Source organism: Battus philenor, unplaced genomic scaffold, assembly GCF_028537555.1.
Source record: "Battus philenor isolate CCGP_79_NKW_IND1 unplaced genomic scaffold, ilBatPhil1.0.hap1 SCAF_23, whole genome shotgun sequence".
NCBI lineage: Eukaryota > Metazoa > Arthropoda > Insecta > Lepidoptera > Papilionidae > Battus > Battus philenor.
The window spans coordinates 5,617,706-5,632,657 of NW_027181686.1; the positions used below are offsets into that span (position 1 = coordinate 5,617,706).

General features: G+C 31.9%; 2 protein-coding genes across 2 annotated transcripts in view; one reads left to right on the plus strand and one right to left on the minus strand.

Moving 5' to 3' along the window:
* The window catches only part of LOC137924078 (rabankyrin-5), a 64,074-nt gene that overhangs the window by 42,011 nt on the left and 7,111 nt on the right, over positions 1–14,952 (minus strand). The gene's annotated exons all lie outside the window — the stretch shown is intronic.
* On the plus strand, positions 3,512–11,406 carry LOC137924247 (uncharacterized). The gene is made up of 3 exons (XM_068767627.1): positions 3,512–3,895; positions 8,479–8,640; positions 10,785–11,406. Exons 1-3 carry the CDS (start codon positions 3,850–3,852, stop codon positions 11,042–11,044), a joined length of 468 nt encoding a protein of 155 aa, XP_068623728.1. The 5' UTR covers positions 3,512–3,849; the 3' UTR covers positions 11,045–11,406.

Sequence of the window (14,952 nt, forward strand, 5' to 3'; positions counted from 1 at the left end):
ACGTTGTGAATCCTTATCCTGATAACTATTTTAATTGACCGACAGCCCTACTAACAGTTTCAACCTAATTATTTTCAGAAGAAGGCGAGGTCAAATTTCTAGCGCAATTCAATGAAATAAAATAAATTTAAAATGAAAAAATACTAAATAAATTATATAAATTATAGTTGTGTTAGACCACCAAATTATATTATCAAAAGCAATAATTCTTAATTAAAATTATATACGAAATAGGAAAAAAAATGTTTTCATTGCAATTAGGAAAAAATAAGAAAATAAGCAACTGAAAAAGGAACGGTCCTTGATAAGGTATAGAAAAATTGTAAAGTGTACATTTAGACAAAATTGTCATTGTGGGAACGGGAATCACATTTATATTTAACAATTACATAAAAATAGTGTAATCTATTATTTATTAGTCAGTCAGTATTTCTTTTTAACTTGAGTTCTGTATTTGACGAAGTTACAAAGACCATAAAAGATGAAAACCTCGAACATCACCTGATATATAAGATTGAAATCGTAGTTGTTTATTTAATATTTATTAGTTCAGTTAGCTTAGTATTATATCCATTCCATAAATATGTCAATGTGATATACAACCGCTAATAAAATTTACTTCAGTTTAGACAGGTGCGCCTCTAGCAAATTGTATTCGTCACGCGACGCCACGCGCGCCCTTGAAACCAAATAGTGCAAAAAACATATTCCGAATATTCAATAATACAAGATGCGGTTATGCAAGGTTCTTCCTTCTCAGGCATGCTCTTAACGGAATGTTAAACGCATTTTGAATGACAGCCAAAATTTAAAGGGATACATGATGTACCTTGCGTTGTTACTCCATGGAGCGTCTGCCCATGAGAGCTTGGCGACATCCTAATTAATTCCTTTTAAAGTGGTAGTGTTAGTTAAGTAATGGCAACCGACCAAGTCAAAGTTCCATCCTCTCAGACAATTTGGACTCGGAACCCCTAATACGTACCGAGTATTAGCCCAAGATGAGGTTTTCTTTCGGTAGTGCTTGCGTTAGTTAGTCCGTTAATACTGAATGAGCTGTTGTTAGTCAAGTTACATAAACAAGGTTTGGAACAATCGTCTTCCGCGCTCTGTTCCCGCAAGCCCGCGGAATCTGTTAATATCAATAAAGCAACCACGTGCATCAAGACCAAAAAATTCTAATCCAGCGAAAGAATGGAACGACACGATCAAACTACGCGTTAGTGCTCTGCTAGTGATGCTGTATATTCATGTGTATATCCCGACGGGCAAATACCATATATCAATATAGTAAAAACTTTAACTAGCCTACATAGCTACAAAGTAATTTAACAGGTCCCGCGAAAGTATTTCTAGTCTTATTTTTAATATAATTGCTAAGGAGGTATGTACTCGGGAATGCGACTAAAAGTATTTTAAGCCGATGTTAAAAAATATGTGACTCATGATAAACGAAGTCTTTGTCCTCTGCAGATGATTTTTATATAAGGGCTGAAAACTGCAATGACTCACTCGCATAAATAGCTTTAACTGTTATATTTCATTTATCACAAATAAATGTTGTGATACATTAAACAGTTTTTTATTTCGTTATAAAACAACAAACAATATTAAAGTGGTTGTTAGTTTCTATACTTTTGTTGACTTATTGTTATTTTTCTTAATTAAATACAACTCGTCATTCTAGCGCATAACGGTTTGATCTTTGTAAATAAAATTTACGAATGTGCAACAAACACTAACATAATAAGTAAGAAGGACCAATATTTAGCCAATATTGGCTAAATGTTGGCCCTTTTCTTACTTAGGATGGACGTCCGCAAGGTAATGCCTGATTCCATTAAATACTAACATAATATTTGAATAAAAATTACTATTCGTACCGGAAGTTACTCAACCAATATTCCAAATAATTATTGTGTAAAATTCATTAGACGCCGAAAACTGTAAATGAATTTAAATATATCCTCAAAATTCATTTTGTATGATATTGTACATCAGTTTTATGAATTTAATAAAAGTACTCCATCAGTCCCTTCATAGATGTCAATGCAAAGCATAGTCATCGCCCAAAAATATATAAAGGGACATAAGATTTACGACATAGATTAGATGGGTACTGTTTTGTAGAGCTGGTTTTATAGCACAACAGTCTGGTATTCATAAAGAGTAGTAGTTAAAATTGATTATATGTGTCTTCACCCCGGGCCTAAGCTAATGTTTTAGTATGCTGAGGACGCCGTTGCCCATCCTCTGAGAACTTGTTTGTAAGTAAAAGCAACCCTATTTAATCAATGCACAAAATTTAAATCATAAAGGATTTTTTCCCGGGAATCAAACCCGTAATTTAAGATCGTAAGTCTCACTACTCTGCCGCTGTGCCACCACTGCTCATTACTTCATTAGTACAAAAATAATATATACCAACTAAAATCAGCTTATATTCAAATTACTTACGGTCTATACATTTTCACAAAAACATCATAGAAAAAGAATGATTCACACATGTTGATAAGGGACAAATGTAATATAAAAATTCCAGATCGTACCACGCACGCAATTATCGAAGGATGTTGCGTACGATGAAGACTAGTATTTTGCCTGTGTGGACATTATTATACATATATATGTATTAAAAACAATTCCGCTATTATACATTGTTTCGTAATCAATCGGTGCTATACGTCGTCCTAATGACCCCGATAAAAAATGTAAGTCGTGATCAGAAAGTGAAATAGCTATTAATTACAATATAAAATAAAAAAGTTACATTGACTCATAATAACGGAATAATGTTTCGCAACGGTCAACGGTCAACGACCTGCCAATAATCGAAACACATATGTTTTATTCGATGTGAAAAAAGGAGTACTAATATAAATAGTAATTCATATGTCCGCAACGCGCGATATTGAAACCAAGCTAGTGCAAACATTCACTTTTTATTCAAAAAAAACTATGCTGTAATCATGTTTAAATGATTAGCTTTATGGGGTGAATGTATAACATATTTTCTGACAGTTGATAATAAATAACGTTATTCCTTTTCATTCGGATTACTATATATTAAATTTAAATATTATTTACTATCTATTCCTGAGTGCTAGGAGTAGTCAGTCGAATTTCAATAGATTCAGAGTAACCTAATATGGTTGGGCATAAGGGTTGATTGGAAATAGGTGTAAAAAGCTTCAAATCTTTTTGCTGACAAATGAGTAACCTTTTAACCCTGTATACAACTCAAAATATTGACAATTTTCTTTAACGCACCAATGAATACACGCCCAATTTGAGAGACAGCATCGTTTTTTGTTTAAAATAATTTAACAAATTCCGAAATTAATTCTAACGAAACTAAATATCTGAAATATATTCATCTAAATGATTGTTCGTAGTGAAGTAACGACGTACACAACATTGAAGGATTATTCCTTATCTATTGTCACCGGCTGATAATAAGTGAAATAGTCCTAAAATAAAAAATAAAAACATTCGGGCGCCGCTCCGACAAAAGTTGGTCAGTCTCGCGGCGGCGCCAGTATTGATTGCTCGATTCGGTGCTACAGTGCGAGTTTAAGGCTCCAATTTCCTTGTTATTTGGACATCGCCCGTTTCGCTACTGAGGTTCCTTCCTGTGAATCATGTCTTGAATGGAGACGGCGGCTTCAGTCGGGTGCAGAGCACATGGCGCCACGGGCGCCGTTCAATTGCGTCCCGCTAAATACTTTAGCGTTACGTGTCAATATATTTTTATCACTTAAATGACGATTGTAGTTTTAAGTGCCAAGTTTACAATTACACACGGCGAGGCGTGTTCATTTTTAAAATAATTTAAATTAATCTAAAATTATGGGACCTCATTTACTTTTATTGGAGCTCTTTTTCGTTTTCAAATGTAAGTAATAAATTTGTTTTTTTTTTTCATAATTTTGTAAAATTAAAAAACTATTAATTGGTGTTAAAGGTAAACTAAATTAATTATTTGACTATTTATACTCATTAGGTTGTTTAACACTGACATTAAGATAATATCGGTTTGGTTTAATGATATTATTCAAAGATCAATATTTAAATATATAAAAAAATATGCTTACTTTTAACTTAATGTAGGTCTATGAATGTAATTTTGGAAATACTTTAATCATTTTTGGCTCAGATGAATATGTGACGAAGCACACTTTGGCTTTTTTGTGATATTAGGATATAAGCACTACTACAACGGTATAATAAAAATTGGTATTAATTACCGATGTATGAGACAATTTTCTTTTTTTAGGCGAACCAACGGGAACTAGTGAAATTAACAACAGTTAATTAAAGAGTAGAAATAGAGGCTTCTTTATTAAAAAAATTCTAATTACATAAATAAATACACTTTCGTAATTTTTAAGAAAAGTAATAATATCAGTTTTCAACAAGATTAAATATTTTATTAACGAATATGATCGTTTAATTAATTATATATTGTAAAAAGAACAATTTTCAAAATAATCATTTATTATATCCATTAGCATTATTACAAAATATAATTAAAACATATTAGTAGCATTTGAAAACAAATAGACATAGTCATATAATGAAAAGTCGATGACGTGTTCTTACTTAAATTTTGGAAATCATGAAAACTAATTTGTGCGTACATTGTTTTCATTCGATAAAACATTAACTTGCATTTCAAACAAATCGATGAAAGTTTTATATTCAGATATGTTTATTTTTAAAGGGAAAACTTTATAAACATTACACCTGACGTTAAATAACCTTTGCGGTCGGTGGATATACACTGAAATCGCAGTTAAAACGATTCGAGCAGTTTTAATTTTAGATGGTAAATAAAGACGCCGAGTTAATTACTTGTTATTGAAATACAAACCCTGTGCAAGACCAATATTTACATGTTACTGTACAACATTTGAATAAAGAAAGCTACATTTGAGCAGTGGCAGCCTAGCGGTAAGGACTCGGGCTTGAAAGCGTAAATCGCGTGTTCAAAGCCCGGGATACTATTTTGTATAATTCACACTTTGTGTGTCAATTATGTATGGTTGCCAATGCTCACAAACAAGTTTCCAGTGGATCGCAGCAGCGTATTCTGCTTTCCATAATACCATACTGCGCTATCGCAAAACGTAATGATTATGGTATATTCCCTCAATAGATGTCTTCAGAGGAGGTCTAAAACAATTTTAGTTTCTTTATGACCAGAGTAATTCGTGTCGCTTCAATTGTAACTATTATTTTTATTTTTAACACCACATGTATACTATTTAATCATTTAACCCATGGAAACAACGTACAGGCGCCTAAGAATTATTATTGCTTTATAATTGCCTAAAACTGCGATCAGCAATTGGACAAATTGACTAATTTGCGAGTTCGTTAAGCGTTTAATTAATGCGGTTTAAATGTTCAAGCACGCATCTTTGAACCGATATTTGTCAATTACAAGTTTTATTTCATTTTTGCACAAAACAACCTGTGTTTTTTGTAATTGTTAATTTTAAATGAAATTTATTAAGTCCCAAAAGCATATGCATTGGAATTCTTAGTTAAAAATATATATTTTAACAAGCAAAATTACTGAGATAAAGCTTTTATATGGGGCATCCACACAGCAAAGTTCTTTTTAAAACATTTCTGCTAAAATCTTTCACTTTAGATTTTACTAGCGTCGTTTACTTCTGCCGCTAAGAATTTATACTATATTACATTACTGTATTCCACACTTTTAACATAATGAGACGTATATAAAAATGCTATTTTTTGAATTAGACGATTGACAAGTATGAATTATTTTTTGTCTGTCGTTTTCCTTACGGTAACATGAGAATAAAATCATTTGAATAGAATATTTTTATATAGTAATAGAAAGGACATCACAGGGTGCATGAAAATCATTTACTTTTTTATGTCATTCATTGTAACAACGTTTTTTAAATTAATTTTCTGTAATTAGCCACTATATTACTGTATTATACTGTATTTATTTTAAGTATATATGCTATATATTAGGGGGATCGGTAAGTAATGTTGTTTCTGTCGCCATATTTTACAGAAAAACCGATTGATTTTTACCGCTCCGGTATTGAAATTTTGTATACTACATGGTAAAAGGTTGTTGATAACGAACGAAGGTAAAAATATAGTTGATTATAAATAAAAACTTGTTAAAATTGTAGTCGTGCGAATTTAACTTAAGAAAGCTACATTACTTTCCGGTCCACGTAACACATTATATGCATCTTTATATATGTTTGTGTATGTTTACTTGAATATATGTATGTTTTGTATATATGTACACGTGAACTACCCGTTATTTATATTTATACTTCTATTGCGTCCATACCATGGTTTTATGGAAGAAATTGTCTCGTGTCATAAGACCGCCTACTGTAGTTTTTTCTTTACTATTATGTACTTATATATAAGTTTTTAGCATGTACAACAAAGAATATTAACTTCTCTACCACCCGATTTAAGCATCAAAGTTGATTTATAATCAGCCTGTATAATTATAAAATATACTTCTACATATAATCTGTCCGTATCCTGTTAGTACTCATTTGTTTAGCTAGGGTCCCTACTGAGTTTATCCGTAGTGCGTGTTGTTATTATAACAATTCGGAATTATTCTATTGCTAACCTTGCTTATAAATACAGCAGATATTCATATAATTTAACATAAATATCAAATACTGCGCCCACTAAAAATGAATGTGCGCAAAGTCAATTCAAGATAATTTCGAAAATAAATTCTTTGTTTGAAGGTCAAAATAAAAACACTAATCTTTTTTATGTCTTATATTGATATATGTCTTTCATCACGGTATCTATGGAACCATACGGCTTGAGACACTTAATGATTGGTAGGAACATTCCTTTAGCGAAATATAGCGGAGTGTTGTTGATGGAACGTTCATAAAAAATCCAATTGTACTTCTAATACTTATTAAACCTGCCCAAAACTCTTTTTGGCATGTCATAAAATTTCCATTTATGAAATTACATTCACAAATGGCAGCGTTCTATGCGAAGCGGGCGAGGCACTGCGAATACTACTGTAATCAAAAAGTAAGGTGAAATTGTCATTTAAAACTCCCGGGCGATATGAGCTATTTTTTCCTAGGTTAGTAGGACTATCTATAATATACGCCAAGCGTCCGTTTATACAAACCATTTAGAAGGATGTTTTGTGTTTCAATCATATCAAGTCTCGAATATTGCCTAAATCATTTATTTTTTTAAACACAAAAACTGGACTGATATCGTTCCGCAACCACCATAATTGTCTGATTTGAATACGGGGACTGTTTTGACACGATCGAAGAGATAAAATCTGAATCGAAGAAGCTCTTGAAGGCTTTACCAGAAAAAAACTGCTCAACCTGTTTCGGAAAGTCGTTGGCAAAAGTCCGTTTCATCGTATGGGGATTAATTTAAAGGGGATGAAATTGATTTGGGAGAATAATTTAAAAAAATAAATTGTAATAATAATTTACCTTACTTTTTGACCAAAGTATTATATATTAAACAGGCAGCAGAATTAAAAGTTATCCTCAACATAAAAAAATGCATTATATTCATTATATTAACAAATGTGTAAAATGGGCAATATTTAGTGTTTTCTAAACATAATGAAACATGTAGTAAAAGTTCAAATAAGTTAGTCATATACAACGTTGTTTCATGCGCATCGTCTGCGTGTTAAGTAGAACTATAAAAGCTTTATGAGTATAAACCCAATAGGTGGCTCGACAATCAATTACAATGGACTTATTTGCATAACTATATACTTATATCTATACACACATACAAATATTTATATGTATATATATACATATAGGAAGGAAAGCAAAGCACTTTTATAACGAAATAATATCTAGAAGCGAAATGGCAATAGAGACGGATAACTAGATATGCCAGTGCTAATACCAAGAAATATTACTTTAATAAATATGCATCGGAATATTTGGTCTTTGATTATTAATCACTGAAAATATTGCCTTTTCTATGAAAACTATAAACAACATATGAATATATATTATTTTCTTAAATTTCGCTGTATAAATCAACCAGTATTTGGCTTATATTCAACATTAATTTCTGAACCTGTACACGTCATTGATATAACAAATGCTCAAGCACGTTTAAAAATCAATGCTCGTGATCTCCCACACGCATCCGCCTCCGCTTATGGCCCCATTATCCCTACCACATAGTAACATAGCTATGGATCGGGTCTATGGTTTCTTTGTTATCAAACACCATACATCGGCCTCCAGATGTGTATGACACTTGTGCTGTACTGAATTAAAGCGGTAACTGATACCGCCAGTGTGCGTTATGTTAACGATTTATAAATGTGCAAATTAAAAAAAATATAAATACACCAATCAATTAATATTTCACCGAGTTATTCACTAATAATTTTATTTTATAGATAAAATACATTATTTGCTTCGATAATATATGTTGCAGCGTCATCGGGCATGCTGTGCTACAAATGCGACCCGGAGCGAACGTACGGCAACGAAAACGTGTTGTGCGAGCACTTCGACTCCAGCGCGAGATACGTCGCCAACTGCGAGCACTCCTCCATGTGCTACAAGAGAATAACTTCCCTGGACTTGGGGAATGGACGTAAGATTCAATCCAATCCCCATTTAATAGATGTTATCATCATCATTTCTTTCGTAGGAAATCTACTGCTGGAGATAAGCTTCTCTTACAGATTTCCGAAAGGACCACTTACATTATAGATTTCCAAGAGGCTCACATCCAGCATCTTTCATCAACCTTGACAAGGTCTCTTGTAGATTGACGTTCTACGCTAAAAGTGACGTTCTACGTGAAAAGTACAAATCCCGAGCATAGCTCTCACCTTGTGTCGTTGAGTGTCAACCAAAAATACCAAAATACAATCATCGTACAGAACTGAAATATATTTTAACTTGCTTATCGGCATTGATTAAAGTCGATAGTGTGATAGCAACCAAAGTTTATAATATTGCATACATATGCTAAGTGTAACATTTTAAGCAGTATTTTGGCGTATAAACATGCTAAAGAATACCAAATTAAACTTAAGCCATTATTAAAAAAAAACGACAACGTAAATTCAATTTATGAAATATCTTAGTTCTAATACAAAACAGTAAATCAAAATACAAAAGTGTATTTTTTTTGGTCTTTTGAACCCTAAAAATGTTAACTAATAAAAATTAGGTAATTAAATAAATATATATATAATATATAAACACTAACATTTTTACATCCGTATAAAAGCACTTTAAAAACTGGCCGTTAATTGTTTTTAGACTATAAGTGTATTGTAATTGTAAATAAGTATCACAACGGACAAAAGAATAGTACAGGTTGCAATTTGGATATCTGTACAGGAATTACACAATCTAGTTTCACTGTCATCTTTTTATCACCGGACGTCGTGGCGCATGTTAAGCGTTTATCCCTTTGTAGTGCACATCCTTCGCATGCAAAAGAAGCGTTTGGTTTCGTTGTTTTTAATATGTACCACCGAAACGGAATATTATGCCGATCTCAGTATTTCCGTCCAAATAAATTCTTTAGTAGATTGAATTGACGATTGCTGGGATACGTAATTTTACTTTCGAAGTCAAAGTAGAATGGCCTTTCACCCTGATATATAAACAAGTCCTACAATAAAATATAGCTATTTTTAACTTTTCAACATTTTTTGAATACAATGGGACGACCGCGTACAAGTTATATTGTGATACAATGAAAAGAAGGTCACATACGTATCATAAAATCGTTTCATATAAAAGCAAGTTTGTTGCAAAACTCATTTAAGTAAACTTTTACATCATTCTGATAAATATCAGTTTCGTTAAAAAAGCTTGCGTAATATTTATTAAAAATATGTTCTTATGGGGAAAATAATATCATGACGATATGTAATTTTTAAATCTGTATTTATTTCATAATTATCAAATAACATAAAACGCTTTTTCATGACAATTAACTAATAGTTAATGGATCGGATTTTTTAGTTGTTTTTACGATAAAAATTGACCTTTGACCTATTTGAATAATGATTTAATATCTGTTAAAAAGGATAATTATACTAACTTGCCATTGTTTTACAGATAACATAAATGCGTAGATTTTATTTATTATATCTAAAATCAATATCATTTTGAACAATTACACAAAATAAATATATCCAAACCAAGTCCATAATTAATATCGTATTAGTTATTTTTTAAATGTTCAGAAAAAGAAATTAAAAACACGTGTATTATAAAATTATTATAACTTATTCTAAATTTCTTATATCGGTGTAATAAAATCTACCTAAAACTCTAAATGGCGTCTGTTTTAAGAGTAATTGCCTATAATTTATTGCAAAAATTTTGTGACAAAATTTTTATGAATTTACTTGGTTTAAATAAATGTGTATACGATAACTCTACAATATTATTATTATAATTCGATACTCTTACAAGACTAATGCAGGCGACGAGAGCAAGCACAATGCAATCCTCTGGCCCCCGACTAGTGTTACACTGATAATTGCCGGAGCACGATATTAGGTCAGACGAATATTTAATTAATAAGCTATCTCTAACAATAGCCGAATGACTTCATACTTTAAAATGAATTAAGCTAAATGATCTATACGAATTTAGACACTAACAAACGTAGCGGTGAACTTACAAGTTCTAAGTTATTTGGTATTCTTAAACACGTCTTATGTAACAAATATGATTTTTAACTTGAAGTCAATTATGTGATTGTTTTAGTGACTGCCACAACAATACAGCGGGGCTGCGCGCAACAAACCATGAGCGGAGACCAGAAGAAGATAAACGGCAGGTGGCGACCAGTTAACACCATCTACGATGCGTATGAGGAAGGTTGCGGAGAGAACCCAGGTGATATCGAACGCACTACTAAAACAATCAACTGCTACTGCCGCGGGGACATGTGCAATCACGTCGGAAACCATTCCGCAAGTTTATTTACAATATTAATATTTATAATTGGTTTGATAATGAGTTAATGAAACCATTATGTGATATTATTAGATAAAATGTTACTTTCAATTTTCAACTGTTTATGTTACGACTATATGAATGCATTTAATGCGATTTACATGCTTAAAAATTATTTTTAAACAAAAACCAAAGCGATAACGAATAAGTATAAGAATTACCTAATAATATACTTGTTATTTTCCATTTGTATACAAATTTTTTTCCAATTTACAAAGAATATTTTTCGTAATACATATAGAGCATGTATACTGACCAAATAATAGCTTATGATCTCTTTTATATAAACTTTGATAAGCTGACACCTGATTAAACTGAATATTTCAGTTTAGTTTATGTAAATTAAATGTATTTTATTACGGATAGATGAAACAATTTTATAACCAACAGACTTACAGTTTTATATTTGAATAGCAATTATATAATCAAAATTTTTATAGTTTTTATAAAAAAAGTGACATGAAATGTACATTGTGTGAACAACATTATAATAACGTTAAGTATCGCAAAACACTTAATACGTTATGTGCCGTTTTTATAATATTATCATCACAATGTCATAAAAATTATTTATTTTATATTTGTAAAATACATGATATCTGTCATATTTTGACGTGCGTTTTCCTATTGTAAACGTTGTCCGATGCTAAATTATTTTATTAACATGTAAATAACTTTTATTAAGTTCCATTTAAATAATCCTACAATACATCACATCAAAACTTAACCATGTTTTATTTAACCAAGGCCGTATGTTACTTCTATAATCGGAGAGAGTCGACCATGTACTATTAACTATTCTGGAAACCTGTTTATATCGTTTCTATATATGATAGTAAAATACTAGCAATCGAGACCTTTAACGTTATTAATTCTACAGAAATAAGCGTGTAATAAAAACCGTGTACAAAAAATATTAGTTCTAGAAAAAAATTGTAAATATTTTCTTAAAAAACCTCTGCAAAAGCAGCAATAATAAGATCAATATTACCCAGGTATTTATAAAACGAATCAAAATCATATGCCAGTACAAAAAAAATTAAATTAGTGTATGGTAATAAGTTAATCTGGCTGTTTTTTGGCTTCACAAGATAATGTTTAATTCTTGATAACTAGCTACACAAAACGTGTAAGACGTTGAAATTTTAATCTACGCCCCTGTATTCATTATTGCGAATCGTTATTTCAAAAACGTGTTGAAAAATCGTTTAAAAAAAAGAGTTGGTCTATTATGTCGTATGAAAGGTTTAATGTTCTTGCTTGTCAAAGTCTGACGTCGAACTACAACCTAACCGTAAATAGACTGCGAAAATAGTATGTTTTGTAATTTCTTTAAAATTTTATTTAGCTTCTTATATATATTAGGGGGATTGGAAAGTAATTTAGCTTTTTTAAGCTAAATTCACGCGACGACATTTTTAACAAGTTTTTATTTCTAATCAACAATATATTCACCTACGTTATCTACAACCATTTGCTAGATGGCAATAGTTTTTTCAATGCTGGAGCAGTAAAAGTCATTCGGTTTTTTGTAAAATATGTCGACATAAACGACATTACTTTCCGGTTCCCTAATAATTATAAATAAATATATATATATATATATATATATATATATATATATATATATATATATATATATATATATATATATATATATATATAAATATATATTAGAAGCCGCCTTCATAGGCCAATATGTCCTATGAATCTGAGGAATCTCTGAATATGAGGATCAGTACTATCAGATCGATATCGTCATCGCACCAGAACACGAAGGCCACAAGAAGCTGGCATCACCAGATAGGGCATGCGGACAAGGCAAAGATTAACAACACCTATCAACAGCAAATTGATAGTTGAGAACAGCAATCGACTGACTGTCCACGTAACACCACTTGGGGGGAACCGAAGCAAACGAACACAAAACATACGGACGCGTCACAACAATCTAAACGAGAAGTACGGAAAGACATGAGGAACCATTATTTTAGCACGCAGGTCAGAAATTCACGAACTAAACACGTGACAGACGAAACTGTAACAGCCCCTTGCAATAGCTAACAGAAACATCAATTGAAACCAAATCGTCGTCATAGTACTATATAACATTTCATATAGGACAATATAATTTAATATAACGTCATAAAATATACGATTAAACTATATAACAGTAATTACCACAAAATTTTAAAACGCTTTTAAGTGTTAACATTCTAAAATTTTTTAGTATCTATAAATAGAAAGATTGCTAAAACTGCGTACTCTGCAAGTAGTTGCCGAGTAGCTATAAATTGCGTAAGATAAACACACATGCCGTCTAGACTTGTCTAACGTTTAAGTCGAATTGTGTCGTTAATTCAAATTTGGACATATGTACATGCGTTGGCATTTATGGCTTCATCGGGTTTGTGATGAGCGAGCGCTAAAGGCACTTAGCCTAAATCTATATATTACCTATTAAGCTCGATGGTTTCGTCAAAGAGCTTCCTAAAACGAACATTCTAACGGATCGAGAACAAACTCGCTGTGACCATTTCTCCATATAGTGTCCGGCCTTGAGTGGAAGGTTCGACTTGACAATACAAGTCGAGCCTTCATAATCGTTTAGCAATCCGATCCTTACATATTAGTGACGGCCAAACTACGGTTACAATCGATTTTTTTTCAGCTGACATACAGTGCTGCCCAAGTGGCATTTGCATATTCAGAGGGTACGAGGGGCTAAGCGCCGTGGGCATTAAGTGTAGTGAAGCTCGAAGGCAGCCTGTAGAGCCTTGGCTCGATCCGCTACACACTACAATTTCACCGGATTAAGACTCCGCTGAGCTCTTAGATCGCTTCAGCAGGTGTTCCATGGAGAAACTAGGCTTAAGGGCTCTCACGAGGTTACCTCGGCTTGTCCTATCACTCATCAATAATACCCGTTTAGCAGTGCGACTCAAGGGCGCCCGAGAGAGCATTTACGATCAGTAGGCGCGGTGGTTACTTTCTCAGTTTGTTAAGGACTGTATAGTACTCGGCGATAAATATTGCACATTGACCTTTGGAAAAAGACAATCGGCTAATTTCGACTTCGTCGATTGTCTCTTTCCGAACGTCGATATGCAATATTTATCGCCGAGTGTTGTATTTTTACAATATTTGTGTTGCGGTTTCGATTTAATACAAAATTAAATGATATTAAACAATATTTTAATCTATTTCGTCCGCGATTGTATACTTTGTGTCTGTATGTTTAGAATTAGTTGCGAAACTAAGTTTAACTTGGATAATTTTTGTACTATGAAACACAACTACAAAAACATTTTAACTATTACGTAACACGAATAAATTTAATTTCATATCATCATTTTAATTATAAATATAAAAGATAAACACGTTTTATTCAACATTGGAACTTTTAAAAGGGCTCTTACTGACTGTTATTTAATTTAGTTCATTTTATTTTTGACACTGCTCTGATTCGCAATGTTATGGTTTTGGAGAAGAAGCAAGAAGAAACTCCACCGCAACACGTTTTAATAGTTTAAAAAAACCGATTAATGTACATACACTTGCTAGATATAGCCTAAAAAAAAATTAATCAAGCGACATCCTTGCGAAGGATTCTGGCCATATGTGTATAGTAAGCCTACTGCTAGATATTTAGCCTTCTCCATAAATTTGCAATAGGACTGTATAGAATCCGAGAACTTTACATCTATCCACTTAATGAATTTAGCTCCAGAAACTATATAATGAATCTTAAAATATTCGCTAGCAAGTAAGAAACAAAAAATTGTACTGTATAATTCTAAATATTTTAATTAAAAATAATTTTAGTTTTCATAAATAAGACAGCAAGTCGATTAAACAACGGAAGAAAATCTATACATACACGGATCGTGAACTGATCAATTTAAATATTTTTTAA

Excerpts from the sequence above, each read along its gene's own strand:
- LOC137924247 (XM_068767627.1), top strand. The coding sequence starts at position 3,850 with ATGGGACCTCATTTACTTTTATTGGAGCTCTTTTTCGTTTTCAAAT. Across the intron at positions 3,896-8,478 it reads GCTCTTTTTCGTTTTCAAAT|CGTCATCGGGCATGCTGTGC; the intron begins GTAAGTAATAAA and ends TATATGTTGCAG. Across the intron at positions 8,641-10,784 it reads CCTGGACTTGGGGAATGGAC|TGACTGCCACAACAATACAG; the intron begins GTAAGATTCAAT and ends TGATTGTTTTAG.